Source organism: Leucoraja erinacea, chromosome 9 (assembly GCF_028641065.1).
Source record: "Leucoraja erinacea ecotype New England chromosome 9, Leri_hhj_1, whole genome shotgun sequence".
NCBI classification, from domain to species: Eukaryota; Metazoa; Chordata; class Chondrichthyes; order Rajiformes; family Rajidae; genus Leucoraja; species Leucoraja erinaceus.
In genome coordinates this window covers 57,534,133-57,556,105 of record NC_073385.1, presented here as the reverse complement: position 1 = coordinate 57,556,105, position 21,973 = coordinate 57,534,133, and the positions used below count along the sequence as shown (strand labels likewise).

General features: G+C 44.2%; 1 protein-coding gene across 1 annotated transcript; it reads right to left on the bottom strand.

Annotated features, from left to right (window-relative positions):
* Window positions 1-685: 685 nt before the first annotated feature.
* LOC129700607 (serine/threonine-protein kinase tousled-like 2) lies at window positions 686-21,013 on the bottom strand (the record flags this gene model as incomplete). The annotated part of the gene is made up of 3 exons (XM_055641224.1): window positions 686-2,179; window positions 20,806-20,858; window positions 21,002-21,013. Coding segments are annotated over 3 exons (453 nt in total), but the record flags the coding sequence as incomplete, so codon positions are not given.
* Between the last annotated feature and the right edge of the window lie 960 nt (window positions 21,014-21,973).

Here is a 21,973-nt window from a genome sequence, read left to right as displayed (position 1 = left end):
GAGCTGGGCTGCTTCGGGTCCCTCCGAAAGTCCGGTTGGAAAACTCCACCGGCCATTCCCAGCTCCAGTAAAGATGCAATGGCGCAGGAAGGTGTGGACCGCCCCGGGGAGTGACAGGAGATGAGACTAATCCGCATGGCGTTGTCTGGCAGAAGAGATCAATCTGTGCACGCGAGTTTTTAAAGATTTTTAAACCTCGCTAACTTTTACTACATTCAGCCGATCGGAAGGAAACTTGGTGCACTCGCAGCACAATAAAACGGTGAGTGAACTGGTGAAAATCGCAGCACTATCGCAATGCGTTTTTGCACAAATAGAAAGACCTGAAGATAACAAGATCAGAGTTTTAGAGATAGATAGATAGATAGATAGATAGATAGATAGATAGATAGATAGATAGATAGATAGATAGATAGATAGATAGTTGGTGTATTATCTGATCATAAGACACCGTATGCTCCGTCGTTCAATCATGGCTGAACTATTTTTTTTCTCTCAACCCCATTCTCCTGTCTTCTCCCCATAACCTTTGATATTCTTACTAATCAAGTCCTTATCAATATCCGCTTTACCCAACGACGACCTCCACAGTAGTCTGTGGCAATGAATTCCACAGATTTGGCACTCTGGCTCAGTGAGCTAAAGGGCCTGTTTCCACGCTGTATGACTCTAACTTTGCGTTCTCACCAGCGCTGGTGAGACCGCACGTGGAATACTACGTACAGGTTTGATCTCCTAATTTAAGGCATGATTTGTTTCCAAAGGAAGCTGAGAAGGTTTACTTGATTGATTTTTGAGATGAATGGGGATGAAGTATAATGTATGAAGAAAGGTTGAGCAAGTTGGAGTTTCAAAGATTGAGAGCTGATTTTATTGAAACATAAGATTTTGAAGATGATTGACAGGATGAATCTGTGAGGATGTTTCTGTAGGTGGACCATCCAGAGTTAGGGGCATAGTTTCAGAATAAGCGGTTACCTATTTCAGATGGGGATGAGGAGGAATATTGTCTATAGAATTTAGGCTTTAGAGACCATTCAAAGCTTTACAAATCTCTGGAATCCTGTATCCCAGAGATCAAAAGAGGCAGTCATTGAATGTATTATGTAGAGGTTGACAGATGATTGAACTGCAAGGGAGTAAAAGGATATGGAAAGAGCTCAGGAAAATGGCGGTAAGGCCAAAATTAGATGATTTGTTATTGTAGTGTATTTTGGGTACTTGGAACTGACTCAAAAGGACTCTCAGATACGGGAGTAAACTAACAAGCTTCTTTATTGCAGGACGCCACCATGAGTCTCCTCTAGCGCACACGTCCCCTCGCACAAGACATAACATATGTTAATTACGTTATATACATTACACTGCCCTCCCTTTAACTTGGAGGCAGGTTACACCATTTACATTATATACATTACACTGCTCCCCCTTTAGCTTGGAGGCGAATAACACCATTTCTAGTACGTTAAATATAATTGATTAACACACAGTTGCAAAATTATATTATTACAGTCATCTTACATTACATCCTCATAACTGTAATAATCGTACTAAAACTTAGCACTAATAATGGTTCATTCCACTCATCTTTCTAATCACTCTAGCTCTACCTGTATCTCTGCCTCTTCCCTTTTTAAATATCCTAATGTAATTTGCAGATTTCTTCCTGTTCTTGATATTCTGCTAAAGTTAACATTTCCTCTGTTTCTGTTCCTTATTTGTAGGTGGGATCTGACACATGACTGCAGGTTTTCGTTTTTCAGGCGCTCTCCGTCGCTCAATTTCCTGCCGCTACATATTTATCTGCTCTTGTTGTATAATGACATTCTGCAATGCATAAACATTTGTCCATTGCTCAGTGAAGGAAGCTCCATGCTGGACTATACTGAAGTGTCCTAATCGCAATCGGTCCTGCATACTTTTGTCTCGACCGACAAGCCTCTCTTCTTTAGACTTTTCTGTTAACAGCTTTTTGCTCATCGTCACATATTTATTTAACTGTTCTTTGCAACGTTTAAGCCTTTTCTGCTGTTCATCTATTTGTCTTCTTAAATCACCTTTCTGGTTATTCATCAAGAAGTAGGATCTATACTGTCCTTGCAATATAGCAGTGGCTTTGATTTGTGCTCTGCATATTTCTCTTACTATATAAGCATGGTAGAGATACTGCACTACACTGCTGTATAAATCGGTTTGAGGAAGTCTTTCCTATATCGTTTAAGCCTTTTGTATCGTTTCAGCCTTTTCGGTTGTGCAACTATTTGTCTCCTTAGGTCTTTCCTATACCAACTCATACGGAGTACTGACTGCACTTTTACAGTAGCTCTCTTTTGCTTAACCACCATACTCTTGTAGGCAGTTTGAATGGTAATAGTTGCATCCCTCATTGACTGATATTGCACAAACTGGGAATGCCCTATTTTGCATGCTTTGTACCATCTCTGGATCGAAATGACTACTTGTCGCATAGCTCTGTACCGTACCCTTAATCGGTAACCACGGTATGCAGCTTGCAGAGTGACTACAGCCGCCTTTTGCATCAAGAAATGCTTTCTTGTAATGCACATTCTTATGAATGACTTAATACAGCGTGCTGCCTTGGTTTTCTCTACCAATACTCTGGCTTTGATCCCCCAGTACAAGGCCTGAATACCCACCACTGCTTCTCTCAAACTCTTATACTGTCTCACTTGGACATCTCTTATCTGGCATGCTCTGTATCGTTGCTGTACCGCAATGGCACAACAGCATAGTTTCTTAAAATACTGACGCTGTTTATACATCTGATAATAAGTCTGTATGACCTTGACAGATTTATGCATGCCCCGCAGTTGCCTTCGAACAAGCATTCCACGGTAGGCTGCCTGAAGCAGTACAACACTTCTGCGTACCTTCTTGTAAGTTTTGCGATCACTTTCCATTTGAAGGTGTGCCCTATAATGGGTTTGTACTATTATAGCTGCCAATCTCATTGCCTTGTATTGACGGTATACTCTGTGCCTTCTAAATGCTGCTTGTATTACCGTTGCTGCCTTCTGTTTGTTCCGGATTTCTCTCCGTACCTTCATACCCCTGAATGCAGCTTGAATAGCTAGGGTTGCCCTTTGGATGGCAATTTCTCTTTGCCTTTGACTTCTGCCACTTTGCATTTGCCCTTTGTCCCTTAGCACTTGACCTGTGTCATTTTGCACTTGACTTGTGTCCCTTTGCACTTGACTTGTGTCCCTTTGCACTTGACCTGTGTCCCTTTGCACTTGACTTGTGTCCCTTTTGCACTTGACCTTTGTCCTTTGGCACTTGACCTTGGTCCTTTGAGAGACTCTCTGCCCTCTTTAGTTCAGGCTCCTTGCCTCTGGATACCCTTGGAGGTTTTGGCGAGAAATGAGCCATTAAAGCCTCCTTACACTCCTCATACATTTTATCTGTGGGCTTAAATGGCAGCAGTAACATACGTAAGGTTTGATAACCCTCTCTTCCTAAGCCTAATATGAACCATGCTCTCTTCTTCTCCTCTGCAGCAATATCATTGGAAATGAAACAAGCCTCCAAGACTTTGGTCCATTTCTCAAAATTACACCCATAATCTAATTGGGGCACGTTTCCTACAATTTGAAAAGCCATGCTACCTGTTGCTATTCAGGTGCACTATCTTCTTTTCTCTCACTGTGTATTCTGCACTAGACTTAATCCTTCTACACACTAAGAAGTGATCCAGCCCACTGACTATTACTAATTCTTATAATAATAGATTTATACTATTAACCAGCATTTCATGTTAATAGACATTTAGAACATTTTAACCATATTCCTGCTATGCACACAGATTTACTATTAATAACAGTGACCAAGGCATTACATCCAAACAGTCCCGCTTTTACTGTGAAGGAATAGTGAACAACGCATTACATTGAACAGTCCTGCTTTTACTTTGAAGAATTTCACCGGTCCAGCTTGTCGGCCTATGGCCTCCAGTGCCTTCTCGACCTCTCGAGCTGTCCCCACTGGTATTTTTGCTGCTGGCCTCGCCAGACCTCCACTTTTGCTGTATTTACTGGCTTCTCCGGGCTTCACCGTTACTTTTGCTGCCGCTGGCTCGCTGCCAAGTCGACTACTGCGAGTTACTGCTGCTAGTTCCCGCTTTTCTCGCTGGGACCCGCTTCTCCCTCAGCCGGCTTTCTCTCGCGACCGGGCTTTCTCCACTTTCTGCTCACGACCGGGCTGAAGTGCTTGAGCGCTGTCCTGCTTCTCTCGTGCGGACCCACTCTTTGCTTGGGGCCGGACTTCCTCTATAGTCCAGGCTTTCCCCCGCGGCCGGTCCGCTTCTCTTGCGCGGCCGGGCCCTCTTTTCTGCTCACGGTCGGGCTGACTCTACTCCCGACCGGGCTTTCTTTCACGACCGGTCCGCTTCTCTCGCGGCCAGTTTTCTTTTACTCTGCCGGTCCGCTTCTCACGCGTGGCGTGCTTTTTTTTCTCGCTGCTGGTCCGCTTCTCACGCGGCCCGGCTTTCTCCCTCGACCGGGCTGACTCTTCTCCCAGCTGGGCTGACTCCGTTTCGTCGGTGGCTTCACTGGACCTGTCCGTTTCCTACCCGGTACTAGGCCCTCACTCGACGTTGTTGGCGGCTCCTGGGCCTGGCTGTGGGCTACACAGCCCTGGAAAACGTCCGAAGTCGGTGGCAGCTGCTGGGCCTCTTCTGCCCCTTTGCCTTGGCTGCACAGCCCTTGGAAAATGTCCCAGGTAAGTTGGCACGGTCGCTGTCCTGCTGGTTAGGCTTCCAGCTTTCCGCTGCTTTCTTCGGTGACACTTACTTACTGCCCCACTTGTTTTCCTTGCTTCCTGTTCCGACCTTGCTTTTCTTTGGCGCCAATCCAAAACCATTTGGCGCCAAATCTTTTGGCTTGGTGCCGTTCCACTTTGTTTCCAAACACACACCTTTTTTTTTCTGACAATCCTTCTTCTTTCCTTTTCTGTTCTTTTATCCTCTTCGTGCTGTTGTTGTGTGTTTTGGTGTAACAATTCACCTAAAACTTATACAAAGACTATTCAGTTTGAGGAATTTGACAAAAGGAAAACTCAGTTTAAAATGAGCAACAATCCAAAGGACGACATCTTGCCACGTAGACACAACATAGAGATAGCCTGACAAAACTCGCCGACTTGTACAGCTGATGTTTTAAATGCAGTCCCCGGCATAGAGGGATCTGCAGGCCTCTCTTGTCCAGCTCGCAAACAACTGTGACACAACTCCGTATCTACAGTTTAAACTGTTAAACAATCCTACGTGTTGCAAAACAGTCCTGTGGGTGAGTTCAATCCATCTCCATCCTCGTCGTCAATTGTAGTATATTTTGGGTACTTGGAACTGACTCAAAAGGACTCTCAGATACAGGAGTAAACTACCAAGCTTCTTTATTGCAGGACGCCACCATGAGTCTCCTCCAGCGCATGCGTCCCTTTGCACAAGACATAACATATGCGAATTACATTATATACATTACAGTTATCTTACTTGGAGCAGCTTCCAAGTTCAATTGGTCTATGTCTGCTCCAGTTGCTTACTTTCATGTCGTATTGAAAAGCACTGGACAGGGTAAAGGCAATGGGACCAGACAATAGTCCAGCTAGAATGAAAGACATGTTCTCCAGAAATAGCTGTACCTCCAGCCCAGCGATTCGAGTGCAGTTACAGCACTGGCCTCTATCCAATGTATGGAACTTTGCCCAGGTATGTCCCAATAACAATAAGCAGGACAAATCTAACCTGCTAGCTTTAACGTAAAAAAGAAGAACTGCAAATGGGAAGAAGGGACCCGTCCTGAAATATCACCTCTCCTTTTTCTCCAGATGTGCAGACTGACCCGCTGTGTTACTCCAGCACTTTGTGTCTATCTCTGCAAGCTATAAATATCGGAATCCCTCCCCAAACGCACTGTGGGAACACCTTCACCAGAAGGACTGCAGCATTTCAAGGGAACAACTCACCACAATCTCCTCATGAGCAGGTAGGGCCATGCAATAAATGGCAGGGTGTCTCAGTATCCGAAAATTAATTAACTGAAAATAAATTATACTGAAACAGCTTGGCTGGAGCATGATTAGTTTGGGAGCGGCAGTCTTCAGTGTTACCATTGGGATTTTGATTGTTTCCAGAGTTCTCAGTTTTGCGTTGCAAATTAAACTGGCTAGAGACAGTGATCTCAGGAAGAGGTGTAAATGCTTATATGTTCTGGCTAAAACATTTAGCTGCATCTTCGGCAAACGTGCTGAACTCCATCGTCATTGAAGATGGGGGTGTCTTTCCAGCCTCTAATACCGGTTTATCCATCTGTAGGTCCTCCTCTGGCAGCTCTGCTCTTTAGGACGTTCTAGTTTGGTCTGTGATGGATATTGAAGTTCTCCACCCAGTGTCCTTGTTACTTTGAGCCAGTGGTGTTCAACATGGAGGAGAACTGATTCATCAATGTTAGGGAGGTTGACACCACTTTAATTCCCATACCATTCGCACTCTGACTCTATCTTTGGCCTCCTACAATGTCCAGCAAAGTCCAACATGCGTTCAAGCTAGAGAAATTCATCTATTGATCTTCCAATGCTAAAAGCATCTTTGAAAATTTATTTGAGAAAATCCTCCATTGTCTTATGGTCAAGGTTCCTTTGCAGTTGCTTCATCTTCCAACCTCTGTAGTGATGCCACATAGTTTGCTTCGACACGTTTGACTCCCTGTAGTATGTTCCCATCAGTTGTTCTTCAGTTTCAAAGTATATGTTACCCAATTTCCCGAGAAACCTAATTCGCTCATCAATGGAAGGTTCTTTTCAGTCGTCCAACCCATTCTTTAGTTCCTCAAACATCTTGGCAAAGATCAGGTTTCTAGCTGTGGGAGAAGAGGCAGGATTGTCACATATCTGATGCCCTTCAATCTGCCCTTTGCAAGCACTGTGTCCTGCCGCTATGTCCTCTCCTGTGATCAGGTCCTCTTTCTGCTCCTGATTCTTCCAGGCACTTTCCATTGCAGCTGGTGCCATCGGTTCTCCTCAGTGCCTGTTTCTTGCCTCCATTTCACTGCACTGCATCAATGACTGAATACATGATTCTGGAAGCAAAGGAGACCTGCCGGGTTGGCACGATGGTGCGCAGATAGTCCCACTGCTCCCACGACCCAGGTTTGATCCCGACCTGGGTCAAGGGTCAAGAGTGCGTTATTGTCATATGTCCCAAAACAGAACAGTTAAATGTTTATGGTAGACAAAAATGCTGGAGAAACTCAGCGGGTGAGGCAGCATCTACGGAGCGAAGGAATACGCGACATTTCGGGTCGAGACCCTTCTTCAAACTTACTTTCAGCAGCAGCAGCCCAACAGGTCTATAAACACAGTGCCCAATATAATAAACAAATAATGATAATAAACAAACAAATATTTAAAAAATGAATAAATCAAGAACCCAATATGGTGCAAAAACAAAACAAATCTCAAAGTCCCTCATGCAACTCAGGTGGTTCGTAGCTCAGAGTTCTGTTTGAGTTTGTGGTGTTCAATAACCTGATAAATTGTTGGGAAGAAGCTGTTCTTGAACTTGGGCGTTAGAGTTTTCTGACTCTTATACCTGTACCTGCTTTTCAATGATAGGAATGAAATGAGAGCGTTTCCGGGGTAATGTGGGTCCTTGATGATGATGGTTGCCTGTCTGAGACAGTGCCTCTTATAGATCCCTTTGATGGAGGATAGGTCAGTACCCATGATGGACTGGGCAGTGTTCTCCACTTTTTGTAATCTCCTTCGTTCATGGGTATTCGAGTTACTGAACCAGGCCATGATGCAACCAGCAAATATACTCTCTACACCTGTAGAAGTTCAAGAGACTTTCCATCCGCATACTGAATGCTATCTGTGCAGAGTTTGCATGTCCTTCCTATGACTACTTGGGGTTTCACTGGGCACTGCAGTTTCAATCGACATCCTGTGTTGATAGTTTAATTGCCACTGTACATTACCCTTTGAGTAGAGCATTGCTACAGGCTTTGTTATGTATGTATACTATTCGTTCTGTGAGCTTCACGTGAACAAGGAATTTTATTGCACTCTGGTGTACAGTATATAAACATAAACAAATCTAATCTAATTAATTGGGAAAGAATCCAAGACAAGTTGATGGTCAAGCATGAGAGTAAATAAGTAGCGGGGCTACATAGGAATATGATGAGAGGGGATGGTACTGATGAGATTGGTCTGCAAGCATGAATCTAATGGGCTGCCCAGTGTCCTTCTGTGTCAGAGTCTATTCCTTGTCTTTTGTTCACCAAGTATACATAATGGAACCTGTTTGCCGCAATTGTTCTAATTCAGTCCCTGTCGGTTTCCGAGTGTGGTCTGCCACAATTATCAGCAGCTTGGTTTCCCTGTCATTCGGAGTCACAGCACTTTTCATTCCTTCCGATGTCTGTGACACTTATCCAAACTGTGTGCCCAGCAGGACATTGCTCTTTGTTCATGCGATGGCCGACATCGAGTCTGTGGGTGTCCAGCCATCACTGAGCAGTCTGCTGCAGTAGCAGCATTCATTATGATAAGCTTGGATAGAGTGGATGTGGAGAGGATGTTTCCACTAGTGGAAGAGTCGAGGACAAAAGGTCATAGCCTCAGAATTAAAGGACATTATTTTAGGAAGGAGATGAGGAGGAAATTAATTAGTTTGAGGGTGGTGAATTTGTGGAATTCTTTGCCACAGGGTGTGGAGGCCAAGTCAGTGGATATTTTTTAAGACAGGGATAGATAGATTCTTGATTAGTACAGGTGTGAGAGGTTACGGTGAAGAAGGCAGGAGAATGGGGTTAGGAGAGAGAGAGAGATGAATCAATCATAATTGAATGGCAAGCTCTCAATCCACATGGACCAAATAGCCTAATTCTACTCTTATCACCTATGATCTTATGATTACATACTAGCTCTGGCTTATCTTGACCGTAATATTACAATGCAGTCTTCTCTTAAACCATTATTTAAGAGAAGACTGCATTGTAATAGTACATCCCGTGGGTAATCTCTCGTTTGTGCAGTTTGTGAATGTCCCTGTCTCTGTGGAAGATGTGAGCTATACAGTACACCTTTCCTTGTTTGCTCTGCAAGCCTATGCTGATTGTCCTATACTGTTGCAATTTTAGCAGCAGTCTGGTTTGTGTGGTTGAATGGAGGGTGTGTGCCTTTGCAGGGCAGGGCCTCTTGCATTTTGCAGTCTTGTGACATGCATCTTTCCTGCCTCTCAAATTCCTGTGGTTAGTTGGTTCTCCACCAACACCCTCCCCAGGTCATGATGAAGAAGCCACTGATGCTGCCATTACAACCCCTCTCACACACTATTTCTTGCTTTATTGCTGAGGGAGTCATTCTTTTCCTTCATGACTCAGAGGCTCACCGATTCCACCCAAACAATTTTGATTCAAGAAGGATATTTCTTCACGTTGCCACTCAGATGTTATGTAAATTCTTCCACAATGGTCAGGATTGCATTTACTTAGAGACACAACAAAGTGTAGATGCAGGTATCTTCAACAAAAAACAAAGTGTTGGAGTAACTCAACGAGTCAGACAGCATCTGTAGAGGGAACGGACAGACCACGCTTTGGGTTGGGACGCTTTATCAGATGAAGAAGGGTCCCAACCCAAAATGTCATCTATTCACTCCATAGATGCTGCCTGATCCGCTGAGTTCCTCCAGCATATTGTTTTTTAAAAGCATTTACAAATGACCAACAAGGAAACACAGCTGCTATTGAGGCCGTCTAATCGTGCTGGCTCTGTAGCAAAATGAATCCTTCAATAGGTAACAAAGTGACATGTTTTCTCAATCTGTGCCAACCCACCAGCTTTATGGTAATAGATGTGTTTAGCATTTGGTAGACATACACCACAATGTCCTGAGACTAAGTCCATTACCAACCCTTCTATTGAGTGGTGTGATTCATACAAATTAAAAAGGTTCTCGTGAATTTATTTCAATTCTGCTCCTTCTGTGGCCTTTACTTATTTACTGTCCCAGTTAATATGGGGGCAGTTGAAATTCCCTGCCATTGCTGCTTCCTATTTATGTACCTCTCAGATACTTGGCTGCACAATTACACTTCTGCCTCGCTCCGATATTTCAGGCCTTATACAACACTCACATCAATGAGCCTGCCCATTTGTTGTTCCTCATTTCAACCCACGTGGCCTTATTTGTTGATCTTTGCAGAACATCAGCCTTCCCCATAACTATCATTGTTTCCTGAACCAGTATTGCTACACCCCTCGTCTATCAGGTCTAAAAACCTTGTGATCAGTTGTGATTCAGAGGCTGCTCCCACCCTTTCTGTCATGGCTGTTGTATCATACCCATGCCATTCTCTGGCCATTTAACTATTCAATTCACCGCAATCTTCATTCATACCATCATCTGTGGCACTACTCTTTGGCATCACTAATTTAAACTGATTTTCATAGTGTTTTTATAGTACTTCCCTGCATTTTCATAGTACCTCCGCATGTCAGAAAAACAGGTGGGCTGCAATTTTCCATGTCTGACGCTTTTGATCTTGCAAAGCCATGCAAGGCATCCTATCCTTCTTCTTTTGTGTGGCGTGCACAGCCTAAAGTTGTAGGACAACTTGTTCTATTTGATCTTCCGTTTGTGCACGTCGAGTTGATTGCATTAGTCGAAACAGGGCGGACCACGTGAAGGTTGCAATCTTCCACCCCGCATCCTATCCTATTTAAATTATATAGGCAGGTTGTTATAAATATACCATGTGGTTTCTCTGACAACAAAACAAGTCCTTTCTGCTTTACCTTCCTGCCTCTCTGCTGGTGTGTCCAGTAGTCACCCATTTCTTCTCTTGCTTGCAAGCTGTACAGTCACTGGAACATGGTTCCTACATGGGTGGCACGGTGGCAAAACCGTAGAGTTGCTGCCTTACAGCGCCAAAGACCCGGGTTCAATCCTGACTACGGGTGCTTGTCTGTATGGAGGCACATCCTGTGGGAAGTCCAGGATTCTACTCACAGCAGAGATAACCACATTTGCAAGAAGCGAAGAGATCTCTAATTCAGAACCTGTGGAACAGCCAGCATCTCCAGGCTGAGGCCTATGATTAGTTTTGTTTAGTTTAGTTTAGACATTCAGCACGGATACAGGCCCTTCAGCCCACTAGGTCCACGTCGACCAGTGATCCCCACATACTAACACACATTCGCGACAATTTACAATTTTACCAAGCTAATTAACCTACAAATCTGTGCGGCTTTGGAGTGTGGGAGAAAACCGGAGCCCTCTGAGGAAACCCACGCTGGTCACAGGGAGAACGTACAAATTCATAGAAACATAGAAAATAGGTGCAGGAGTAGGCCATTCAATATGACCATGGCTGATCATCCAAAATCAGTACCCCTTTGGCGGGTTGACGAGAGTCGATTTCCAAAATCAGTTTTATTAACAAAATGATGAAATCAACGGAGTAACACAACACAGCCAATACAAAGGTCAAACCACAACGGTGGTCGAGAACGACTGAAGGGCCATCGCCCAGAAATTACGCAAACACAAACCCCTCCCCATAGTCACGTGACTGAAGCACCTGGCCGCACGGTTTGATTACATGCGTGCACCAGCAGGTGCCGCTACACCCCGTTCCTGCTTTCTCCCCATATCCCTTGATTCCGTTAGCCCTAAGAGCTATATCTAACTCTCTCTTGAAAACATCCAGTGAATTGGCCTCCACTGCCTTCTGTGGCAGAGAATTCCACAGATTCTCAGCTTTCTAGGTAAAAAAGGTTTTTCCTCATCTCAGTCCTAAATGGCCTACCCTTTATTCTTAAACTGTGACCCCTGGGTCTGGACTCCCCCTACAGACAACACCCGGAGTCAGGATTGAACCCGGGTCTCTGGTGCTATAAGGCAGTAACTGAGTAAAAGGAGTCTAATGAATGAAACGCCACTTTGTTACTGGGTTAGGTGCTTTCTCGTGAGGTATCCTAGCGGAAGGGACATCCCTTTTTTGCTGGGAAGACTATGACACTGGGTATTCCCAATTATGAATTCCAGGAAAATTTAGGATAGGCAAATTGGAAAAGGAGCATGGGTAGGTCTGTTGTTAAAGAAAGGAGTAAAATAGCGGAGAGCGAGGAATGTGGGTCAGAAAATCAGGAAGTAGAACTAGTTTGGATGGAGTTACAGGGATCTCTCATGCGTCCAATAGTTCCCAATGATTCAAAGGATCCAGTGTGGGAAAATATTGTTAACTGCACTCTTAATGCAAACTGAACCTTAGCTTGGTGCAGCTCATTGTAATAATGATGGAACTGAGCAGAAGAGCTCAGTGATGAAGGAGTAAGAGGTAGGTGGTAAAACTTGGCACGAAAAGTTAAGGAGTTGCCAACTCAGTACTTTAATCATGTGAGTGCTGGGATCTTGAGTCCTTTTGATTGGAGATGGAGCTGGGAATGAAAAAAAAGGGACAAAGAGACAAAGATCTGAACTTTTTTGAATTGCAAACCGATTGAGCAAAGATTTGATTTTGTCCAGATATTCATTTTACAGCCCACCCATTCAAGTGCTGCTGGACGACAACATTAATTATTGGACCTGAGGCTGCAATTTGTGCAGAACAAGTTGTGTAACTCGGGCACAATGAAGTGGTGAAACTGAATGCAAGGGGACTAAGTCACCAGACCCATTCATTGAAACATGAGCCAGCCTCGATTAGGAATGCTTATTGAAGAGACAGAAAGCAAATCCTGGATAAAACAAAGCAAAATAAATGGGATAGGCTTAAAAACAAATGACAATATCTCCATAAGAATGACAGCCAGTGTCAGGAACATTCTGAAATGAATCGATGAGAACATGTGAACTGGGCATCAGTCTATGCTGAGAACTGCACCAAACTGGAATAAGATTTCTTAATAAAATAAAAAATAAAACACTCCCTTGAGTGCAAGGAAAGGTCAAATTAGAAATGAAATTGAAAATAAGAAGCAAGATACATTGGAGGCAACAAATTGTTACATTATGAGCCCGTATCATGAAATTTCCATTCTGGGCTACACGAACTTCATCTTAACCCACAGCATTAAAATGCTATGAATGGCAGTGTGGTCTAGTAGACTAATTATATGATAGGTGTGTAGAAAGGAATTGCAGATGCTAGCAGATTCCTAAGATAGACAATAAATGCTGGAGTAACTCAGCGGGTCAGGCAGCATCTCTGGAGATAAAGGATGGGTGACGTTTTGGGTCGGCACCCTTCTTCAGACCTTGACCAGACCCGCTGACCTGCACTTTGTGTCTATCTTAATTATAGGATGAATTTGTTTCAGCTACCTGCACTAATCATTGTGGAAAATACCTCACAAACAACACTGGGTAGATGAAATTCATATACAGTCACATATTTATAAAGAATAGAAATAGCCAGGATTTCTCCAAATATTTTTGTCTCGCTTATTCAACACCATATGCTGGATGTACAATAAACTATCGTGACCTTTGGCAATATCTAATACTCAGTGTCTTGCTTAATAAATCAGGAATTAAATTGTCTGCATCTGGACCTCAATTAACCACTTCCAACCAGTGGATAATGCATTGGCTCGATGCTGGGGAAATGATGCTCTGTATCCCAAGGGACCTTCCGCAAGACAAAACAATTATTTAAACCTCAAGTCAATTATCTTGGAAATGTTGCCTTTGGGAGCTATTTGGAGATGTGTAGACTAGTGGCTGAGAACATCTTTTGTACATGAAAAGATAAAACGGCTTAGAACATGGGCCGGTGCCTGTCATTGTGCATATCAAAATGGTGATCAGTTTCCAGACTACTTGAATAAAGGGGCACTCTTCTTTGTGTCCTAGTGCTGCTGGTGAGAATGTTCAAATACTCACTGCCTGCAAACAGTAACAGATTTCATAGTTATAGAGTGAAACAGTGTGGAACCAGGCCCTTTGGCCCAACTTGCCCACATTGGCCAACATGTCCCAGCTACACTAGTCCCACCTGCCTGTGTTTGGTCCATATCCCTCCAAACCTGTCTTATCCATGTATCCATCCATTGAGCAGAGACATCCATCTCTGTCACCACTGCCTTTGGGAGAGCCTTGGTTGCATTTGTCTTCGAACAGACTGGGTGGAGTTCCTGAGAGACTGTTGGATGCAAGGTTCCTGTGCACAGTCCTCGCTCCCTCTTCATTAGGCTTCATTTTGTATGGAGGCTTTGCTGCTTGTTCCTTTCCACCGTTTCCTGCTTGTGTTGGGTGCTAGTGAGTCCTTAACCAATGCATCCTATTTGTTTTGTTATAGGTAGGTGGCCTATCTGTCAGTTCTTGTTATCCATTGATATGTTCTTTGGGAGGAGCATAATTCTCACAGGGTTAGTCCAAGGCCTTGTGTTGAATTTGTTTTCAACAAATGTATTTATATACCTTTATTAATTGTGCATATCAAAATGATGACCGGTATCCAGACCACTTGTATAAAGTGACACTCTATTCTATTAGAGATCAATCTATTGAACAAGGTCACAGCCACAGACCTTGTTGTTTCAAAACCAGTTCCTGGTTGTAAGTTTCAATAGCCTTAATGGATCGTTAGCTAGTATCATTTGCTTTTAGATATTTAAATGTTTGAATGTGTTTATTGATATGGTGGGACATATTTATGATTATTTGTAGCGGTTATCAGGTTCAAAAGGAGAGGGTCTCTGTACTTTTTGTTATCTGCAAGAAGTCCATGGTCCATCCATAACAGACAATGCAACTGATGATCTATTGAAGCAGCTTAGTGTGAGGGTTCTTCCTGCTGGTCCGAAAGGATCTCCTGTCTATGGCCCACTCTGGGCATTAATTCCATGAATGTGAATAAGATTAACAACATAGGCATCTATGGGTGCTGCAGGAAGATTAGCATCATGCTCTGCATGCATCACACATGTGCATTACATAAATGAACTGTGCAACCCAAACTTGCAATATATGTCCTACTGGGTCAATATCTCATTAATTGCTTGATAGAATTCCATGCCTCTGCACTTTGAATGAAGTACTTGGCCTCAGCGAGTTCTTTGCTGAGGTCTTCATCTGCAGGTCCAGGCTGGCAGCAAAGGAGCAAGTAATTCTCGTTCTGATGTTGCAATATACACGGAAAGCATGTACGTGAAAGGTGAACTATGATGACTCTCCACAGAGGCTGACTACCCCACTGAGTGCAGTTTGCCTTTCCTGCTTTTGTCACAAACACCAGACAATCCTTCAATCGTTCCTTGGCCAGTGTGCAGATCTACTCTTCACCAACGGTGACCCTGCAGTGGACAGTCCATACCATGAACCTCTGTTGAATAGTCCGTCAGGTGACCTTCTCTTGAAAATTCAAGTTCATGCAGAAAGGATGGACAGACGAGGCATGAAAGTACTGGGATTTTGGAAGAATGTGGGAGGATTTGGTTGAAATACAAATGATCCTGAAGGTCTGGAGAGGATGGAGAGGGAAAGTGTTTATTTTTGTGCTAACATCTTGAGGTCATTGTTAAAAAAATACTAATGGGTCATCCGCTTAAGGGAGAATGAAGAAAACAAATTACCAGGTGTCCTTGCCTTGACTTTTTTCAATGCCCATCTTTAAAGAATGGTGGAAGCAGAGTTAAATATTTTCCAGGCAGAGGTAGATCCATGATAACTAAGTGAGTGAAAGGTTACTGAGGGTAAGTGGGAATGTAGAATTATGATTGCAATTAGATCTACCCGAAGTCAGGATCGAAGCTGGGTCGCCTGAGCATTGAAGCAGCAGCGCTAACTGCTGCACCAGGTCGCTGACATTAAGGAGGTACACATTCATTTACAAAATCTAAATATGATGCAGATAAATTCAAGACTGAGAACAATAGATTTTTGCTGGACAAGGCTGTGTGGAGATTGGAACAATAATTGACTGAGAGAGTTCAGATAATGATGAGAATAGCTGACGTTTGAGGACCTTATATTCCTAACATTACACCCATGTAAAGCAGCAGTATGCTGATTCACTGTTGATCCTCATTCTACTTTTTGGATATATATAGTTTCTATATTAACTACATACAATGTTCAGTACACCTAAAAAAAAAATGATTTCCTTATTGCAGTAAAAGAGTGTGCGCGTTCAAACAGTCAAGGGAAACATCAGTCTTGGGAACGTTTCAGAAGGGGATTCTAATGCATTCATGGATGAGGGAAGTTTATATGTCATTCAGAATGAACATTCAAATAGGCTCCCTCAATCATCCACTATGGGTGAAACTGCATAAGTAACACCAATGCCAACACATTATGATGTGCACAGATGTTTTCCTGTCACCGGACAATATAAATAGGAGAATTCCTGTTAAAATTCAAATGCAATGAGTCCATGAAGTCCAATTTTTGAAGTCTAATATTTTCAAATTTCACGCAAATGGAATTTAACTTATTTTTATTGGAGAAACAACTGAGAAGGATTCAAAATTCAATTATTTTGCAATGCTATAGGAAGCAGAATGCAGAATATAGAAATCAGAATGTTTAACTTCATAAGTGCAGAACTACGGCAGAAGCCTTGAGTAAGACTCAAATTTAAAACTCGTTTCCCTCCCTATGCGGGTTTCCCTCCAACCCTAGGCGGCTCGACTCTCGTCAGCAGCGGCCTCTGCAGCCCGTCTGCGTTTTTATTATTTTTTGTCTCGACTCTCGTCAGCAGCGGCCTCTGCAGCCCGTCTGCGTTTTTATTATTTTTTGTCTATGTTTTTATGTAGTTTTTGTTATTTTTTGTTAAACAGGAAGACCGGGGGCTCTGGTGCCGACGACTCACCTCACTGTCGCGGAGCTGGCCGAGTCCAGAGCGGGTGGAGCGGTGGTGGAGTGCTGCTGCGCTGCGGCCCGACCTCAGGAGATTCGGAGGCTGCAACTGCGGGTCTGGCGGACGGTGGCACCGGGAGCCCGCGGGTCCCTGGAGGGAGACCGCTTTTTCAGGGCTCCCGCAACGGCGACTTCTCCCGCCCGAGTTGCAGGGTCGAAGAGCTCCTGGAGCAGGGCCTTACAGCACCGCCCCGCGCGGCTTGGAATGACCGCGGGACTCTGCGAGCGCACGCCGGGGACTCTAACATCAAGAACCCGGTGTGCGACCTTGCATCACCCGGCGTGGCTTTAATGGCTGTGGGACAATCGCCATCGCCAGCCGGGGGCTTTGACTTTGACTCTGACATCGGGGGGGGGGGGGGGGAGTGCAGTGGAGAGATAAGTTTTTTTGGCCTTCCATCACAGCAATGTGATGGATGTTTATGTAAATTATGTTGTGTCTTGGGTCTATTTGTTTGTAATGTATGGCTGCAGAAACGCCATTTTGTTTGGACCTCAAAGGGTCCAAATGACAAATAAATTGTATCTTGTATCTATCTTGTATCTAAGAGCCAAGAATGGGGAACACATTTAGAAATACTGCACCAGAGAAGCAGTTATTTTTTCGTAAATTAATCTCTTAACAATGCTGGGAAAATAGCTACGCGTGTGGGGTGGAAACAAATTAGGCTTATGGAATGTGGGAACTGGTTCTTTCCCTTAAGTTCTCTAAAAAGAACAAAGTTCAATTCAACTGATATTAGAACTGTGATAATTTATTTCTTGAAAATTGGTGCTGAGAAATGGATTGAACCATGATAGCAATCAACATAGGCTGAGGTGATGAAGCTCATAAAACAAGGAAACGGTTTGATACTTTGAAACATTAAATTTGACGGTGATGTACTGGAATTTATATTGATGTTGTTATACTACACTGAAGTTTATACAGATACGCTGATTTATATTGATGCGTGTCTGCCTTACTTTGCTGAAGTTTATATTTAGCCAGGAGTTGTTATATTGATTCATTAGACTTTATTTTACCACACTTCAGTTTGTATTGATTCAATGAAATTTAAAGTCACATGTTGATATTGATACGAGAGAGCTTATATCACTGTACTCCAGTTTATTTTGAAATGCTGGATGTATTTAGCATTGTTCTGATACCTCAGAGTTTATATTCAACACTAAAGTTCTTACTGACATTTACATATTAAAAGCCATATACAACACAGAACCAGGCCCTTCAGTCCACCAAGCCCACACTACCAGTTGCCCATTTACATTAATCCTCCACTAATCCCATTTTTTAAACCATTCTCATCTACATCCTCTTTATGTGCAATGTGACGAATAAAACTGATTGTATTTAATTGATAAATGTACCTTATCAAATGCATCAAACAGCACATAAATAAGCTACGAGACCCATTCTCTCATTCTTTCCACATAACCCTCAAATGATTTCCTGTGTGCTCAACTCCAAATTATTATATTTCAAAATGTGCAGTGGTCCCATCACTGACTCCTGCAAGTGATCACCCTGTTCCTTCAGTCTGGAAACAAATGTCCACCACCACCCTCTGCTTCCTATCCAGAGGCCAAAACTGCATTGTTACAGACACTGCCTCTAACCATCAACTGCAATTGTGCTAATACGTCCATTGTGTGACCTTAATAGATATTTTCCAGTGAGCATCCAAGTATCGTTTAAGTGTGGGGGAGGGGATTCTCCTTTGCCTCTCTTACAGATGGCGAGTTCCAAAACCTGCCACATTCTGAGTGAAAAACATTTTCCTCTTCCCCCCTTCAATCTCTTCATACACATTGAACCCTTTGTGAAGCAGCGTCCAGAAGTGGTCACGACACTCCTCCCTGGACTAGACTTATTCGGAATTCCTAACCAGCCATGGGCTTCCATGGGGTGGTCCCATCATGAACACACTCATACGCACACACGTCCATTCACATGCACAATTAAACACAAACACACACACGGGCTCCATGTGGGCTGGCGTGATGAAAGGGTTAATCTCTCTGCCTCTCTCCAGCCACACATCTCCCATTGCCCAGCCCTGGGTGAGATGAGGCGCAATCGCAGCCCCATGAGGTCGGGGCCAGTCACTCACTCAGCGAGCCGTGTGCTGACCTGCACGTTCAGTGCCGCCGCCCCAGGCAGGCAGGCAGGTCGGGTCGGGTCGGGCCGGGCCGGCTCCAGGGAGTCCCGCAGGACACCTGCCGGGCGGGCAATGACACAGTTAAAAACAACAAAGGCAACAAACCCTGTTTGTCCATTTGCCCCTCTGGAAATAACTCAACACCACTCGGTCCGGGGGGACGGGGAAAGCATGTCTCCTTGTTTGTTCAATTGAGCTACGAGCAAATAAAAGAAACCCCTTGAGAGGAGGGGCGTTGACGCGCAGGCAAAGCCTGCAGAGTAAACAAAGTTGGAGCGGGGAGGAGGAAAAAGCTGAACCAACGCTGGTGAAAGGTGCAAGCACCAGTTTACTCCGCTTCTGGGCTTGGCCGACTGCTCGCAGTGAGGGTCGTGTCCTACGTGTCTTACAATTACACAGCACATAAACAGGCCCTTCGGCCCACCCAGTTCATGCCGACCATCAACCACGCATTTGTACCAATCCCTCTTTATACTCTCCAATATGCACTGCACTGTTGTTTGTTTGTGTGTGTGTGTATAAATGTATATATATGGATACGTGTATATATGAATATATGTTTATATTATTTACATGGTATTCGGTTTACATATTCTGTTGTGCTGCTGCGATTAAGAATGTCATTGTTCTGTCTGGGACATATGAGAATAAAACACTCTTGACCCTCCCCTTCCTGCAATCTACTACAATACACCTTCACGTCAGAGGCATTGTACAGTGGCCAGCAAAGATCCCATAGTTAACCCCCGTGTCTTCCTGCCTCTGATCACTAAACAAGCCAAACGGTGTTCTACCACAATTTCCCGCATTTTTACATCTAATCAATAAACGCCTTCAAAAAATGAAACGGAAGGTGCTCGTAATTCATTCCAACAGTGCACTCCCTCCACACCCACTGTCTTTGGAGATTAATCAACAACTTCTGGACAACTCTGGTCAGTTCCGGGCAGGTTCTGTAAGAGCCCAAGCAGCTTCCAACCCAGCAAGTAGTTTGATAACAAGTAGATTGGTACGTGACAGCCAGCACAGACACACTGAAGAGCCTGTTTCTGTGCTCTATGACTGTACCATATCACTGGGTACAGAAGGACACTCTGGAATGGGTGGGGGGAGGGAAGAGGATGAACAGCCCAAAGTTTGGTCCATGTTGGCATAAACAACACGGGTTGTAGAAAGGTTGAGGTCCAACAGGCAGATTTTAAGGAGTTAGAAAAGAGATTTAGAAAGTGGACTTCAAAGACGTTAAAAAGAATGAAAGTGCTGGAACTGCTTAGTAGGTCAGGCAGAATTGGTGGAAGGAGAACCAGGTTAAAGACCCTTCAGTCGATGTACCTCGATTCTCAAAGATAGTAATCACAAATTACTTCCAATGGCCTGCACAAAATAGAAATAGACTTGGTGGCCTGATTCTGTGTTGTATCTCTAGGTTCCTACTGCTTTAATATAAAAATGTCAGTAAGAACTTTAGTGTTGATTATAAACTCCAAGGTATTAAAACAATGCTAAGCCAAATGCTGCATCCAAAAGAGGCAGAACCAGAACCAGTGCGACCAGGAAGCCATGCTGGGACCTTCGTTGTTTATGATATATATCAATGACTTGGAAGATATATAAATGGGTTGGTTGACAAAAATGCTGGTGAAACTCAGCTGGTGAGGCAGCATCTATGGAGCGAAGGAATAGGTTTTGAGTCGAGATTCTGCTTCAGACTGATGTGGGGGTGGTGGGGGCGGGAAGAAGAAAGGAAGAGACGGAGGCAGCGGGGCGAGCTGGGAAGGGGAGGGGAAAGAGGGAGAAAGCGAGGACTACCTGAAATTGGAGAAGTCAATGTTCATACTGCTTGGGTGTAAACTACCCAAGCAAAATATGAGGTGCTGCTCCTCCAATTTACAGTGGGACTCACACTGGCCATGGAGGAGGCCCAGGACAGAAAGGTCGGATTCAGAACCGGAGGGGGAGTTGAAGTGCTGAGCCACTGGTAGATCAGGTTAGTTATTGAGTGCCGGATGGAAGTTAGTGGTGAAATGGATGAAGTCAGTGAGTTGTGTGTGAGTGCAGGAGGTTGCACCAATGCAGTCGTCGATGTAGCGGAGGTAGAGTTTGGGGATAGGGCCATGGTACGCTTCGAGCAAGGATTGTTTGACATACCCTACAAAGAGGCAGGCATCGCTGGGGCCCAAGCGCATGCCCATAGCTATGCCTTGGATTTGGAGGAAATGAGAGGAGTCAAACGAAAAGTTGTTGAGGGTAAGGAACAGCTCCACTAGGCGGATGAGAGTATGGGTAGACGGGGATTGGTTGGTTCTGTGGTCGAGGAAGAAACTGAGGGCTTTAGGACCCTCTTGGTGGGGGATGGAGGTGTAGAGTGACTGGACATCCATGGTGAAGATGAGGGAATGGGGGCCTGGAAAATGGAGGTCATGGAGGAGACGAAGAGCGTGCGAGGTGTGTTGGACATAGGTAGGGAGGGATTTAACCAGAGGGGATAGGATGAAGTCGGGTTACATGAAAATAAGTTTGGTAGGGCACGAACAAGCAGAAACAATGTGTCTGCCAGGACAGTCAGGTTTGTGGATTATGGGGAGAAGGTAAAATCGGGCCGTGCGGGGCTGGGGAACGGTTAGGTTGGAGGTAAGTTGGTTAGTAAGTTTGCAGATGACACAAAAATGAGTGGAGTAGTGGCCAATGAAGAACGCTGTCAAAGGATAAAGTGGATTATATATCGATTACAGAATTGGGCAGTTGGTGTTTTTATCTGGGCAAGTGTGAGGTGGTGCACTCTGGGAGGCCAAATACAAGGAGAAAGCAAAGATCCCATTGCAAGCAAGATAGCCCACTCGACGAAAAAGACGTAGTAGGGTCATGGGCAGATTCATGGGTAATCTTCAGCCCCATTTCCGTAACCAGCTTCCGTTTCCGC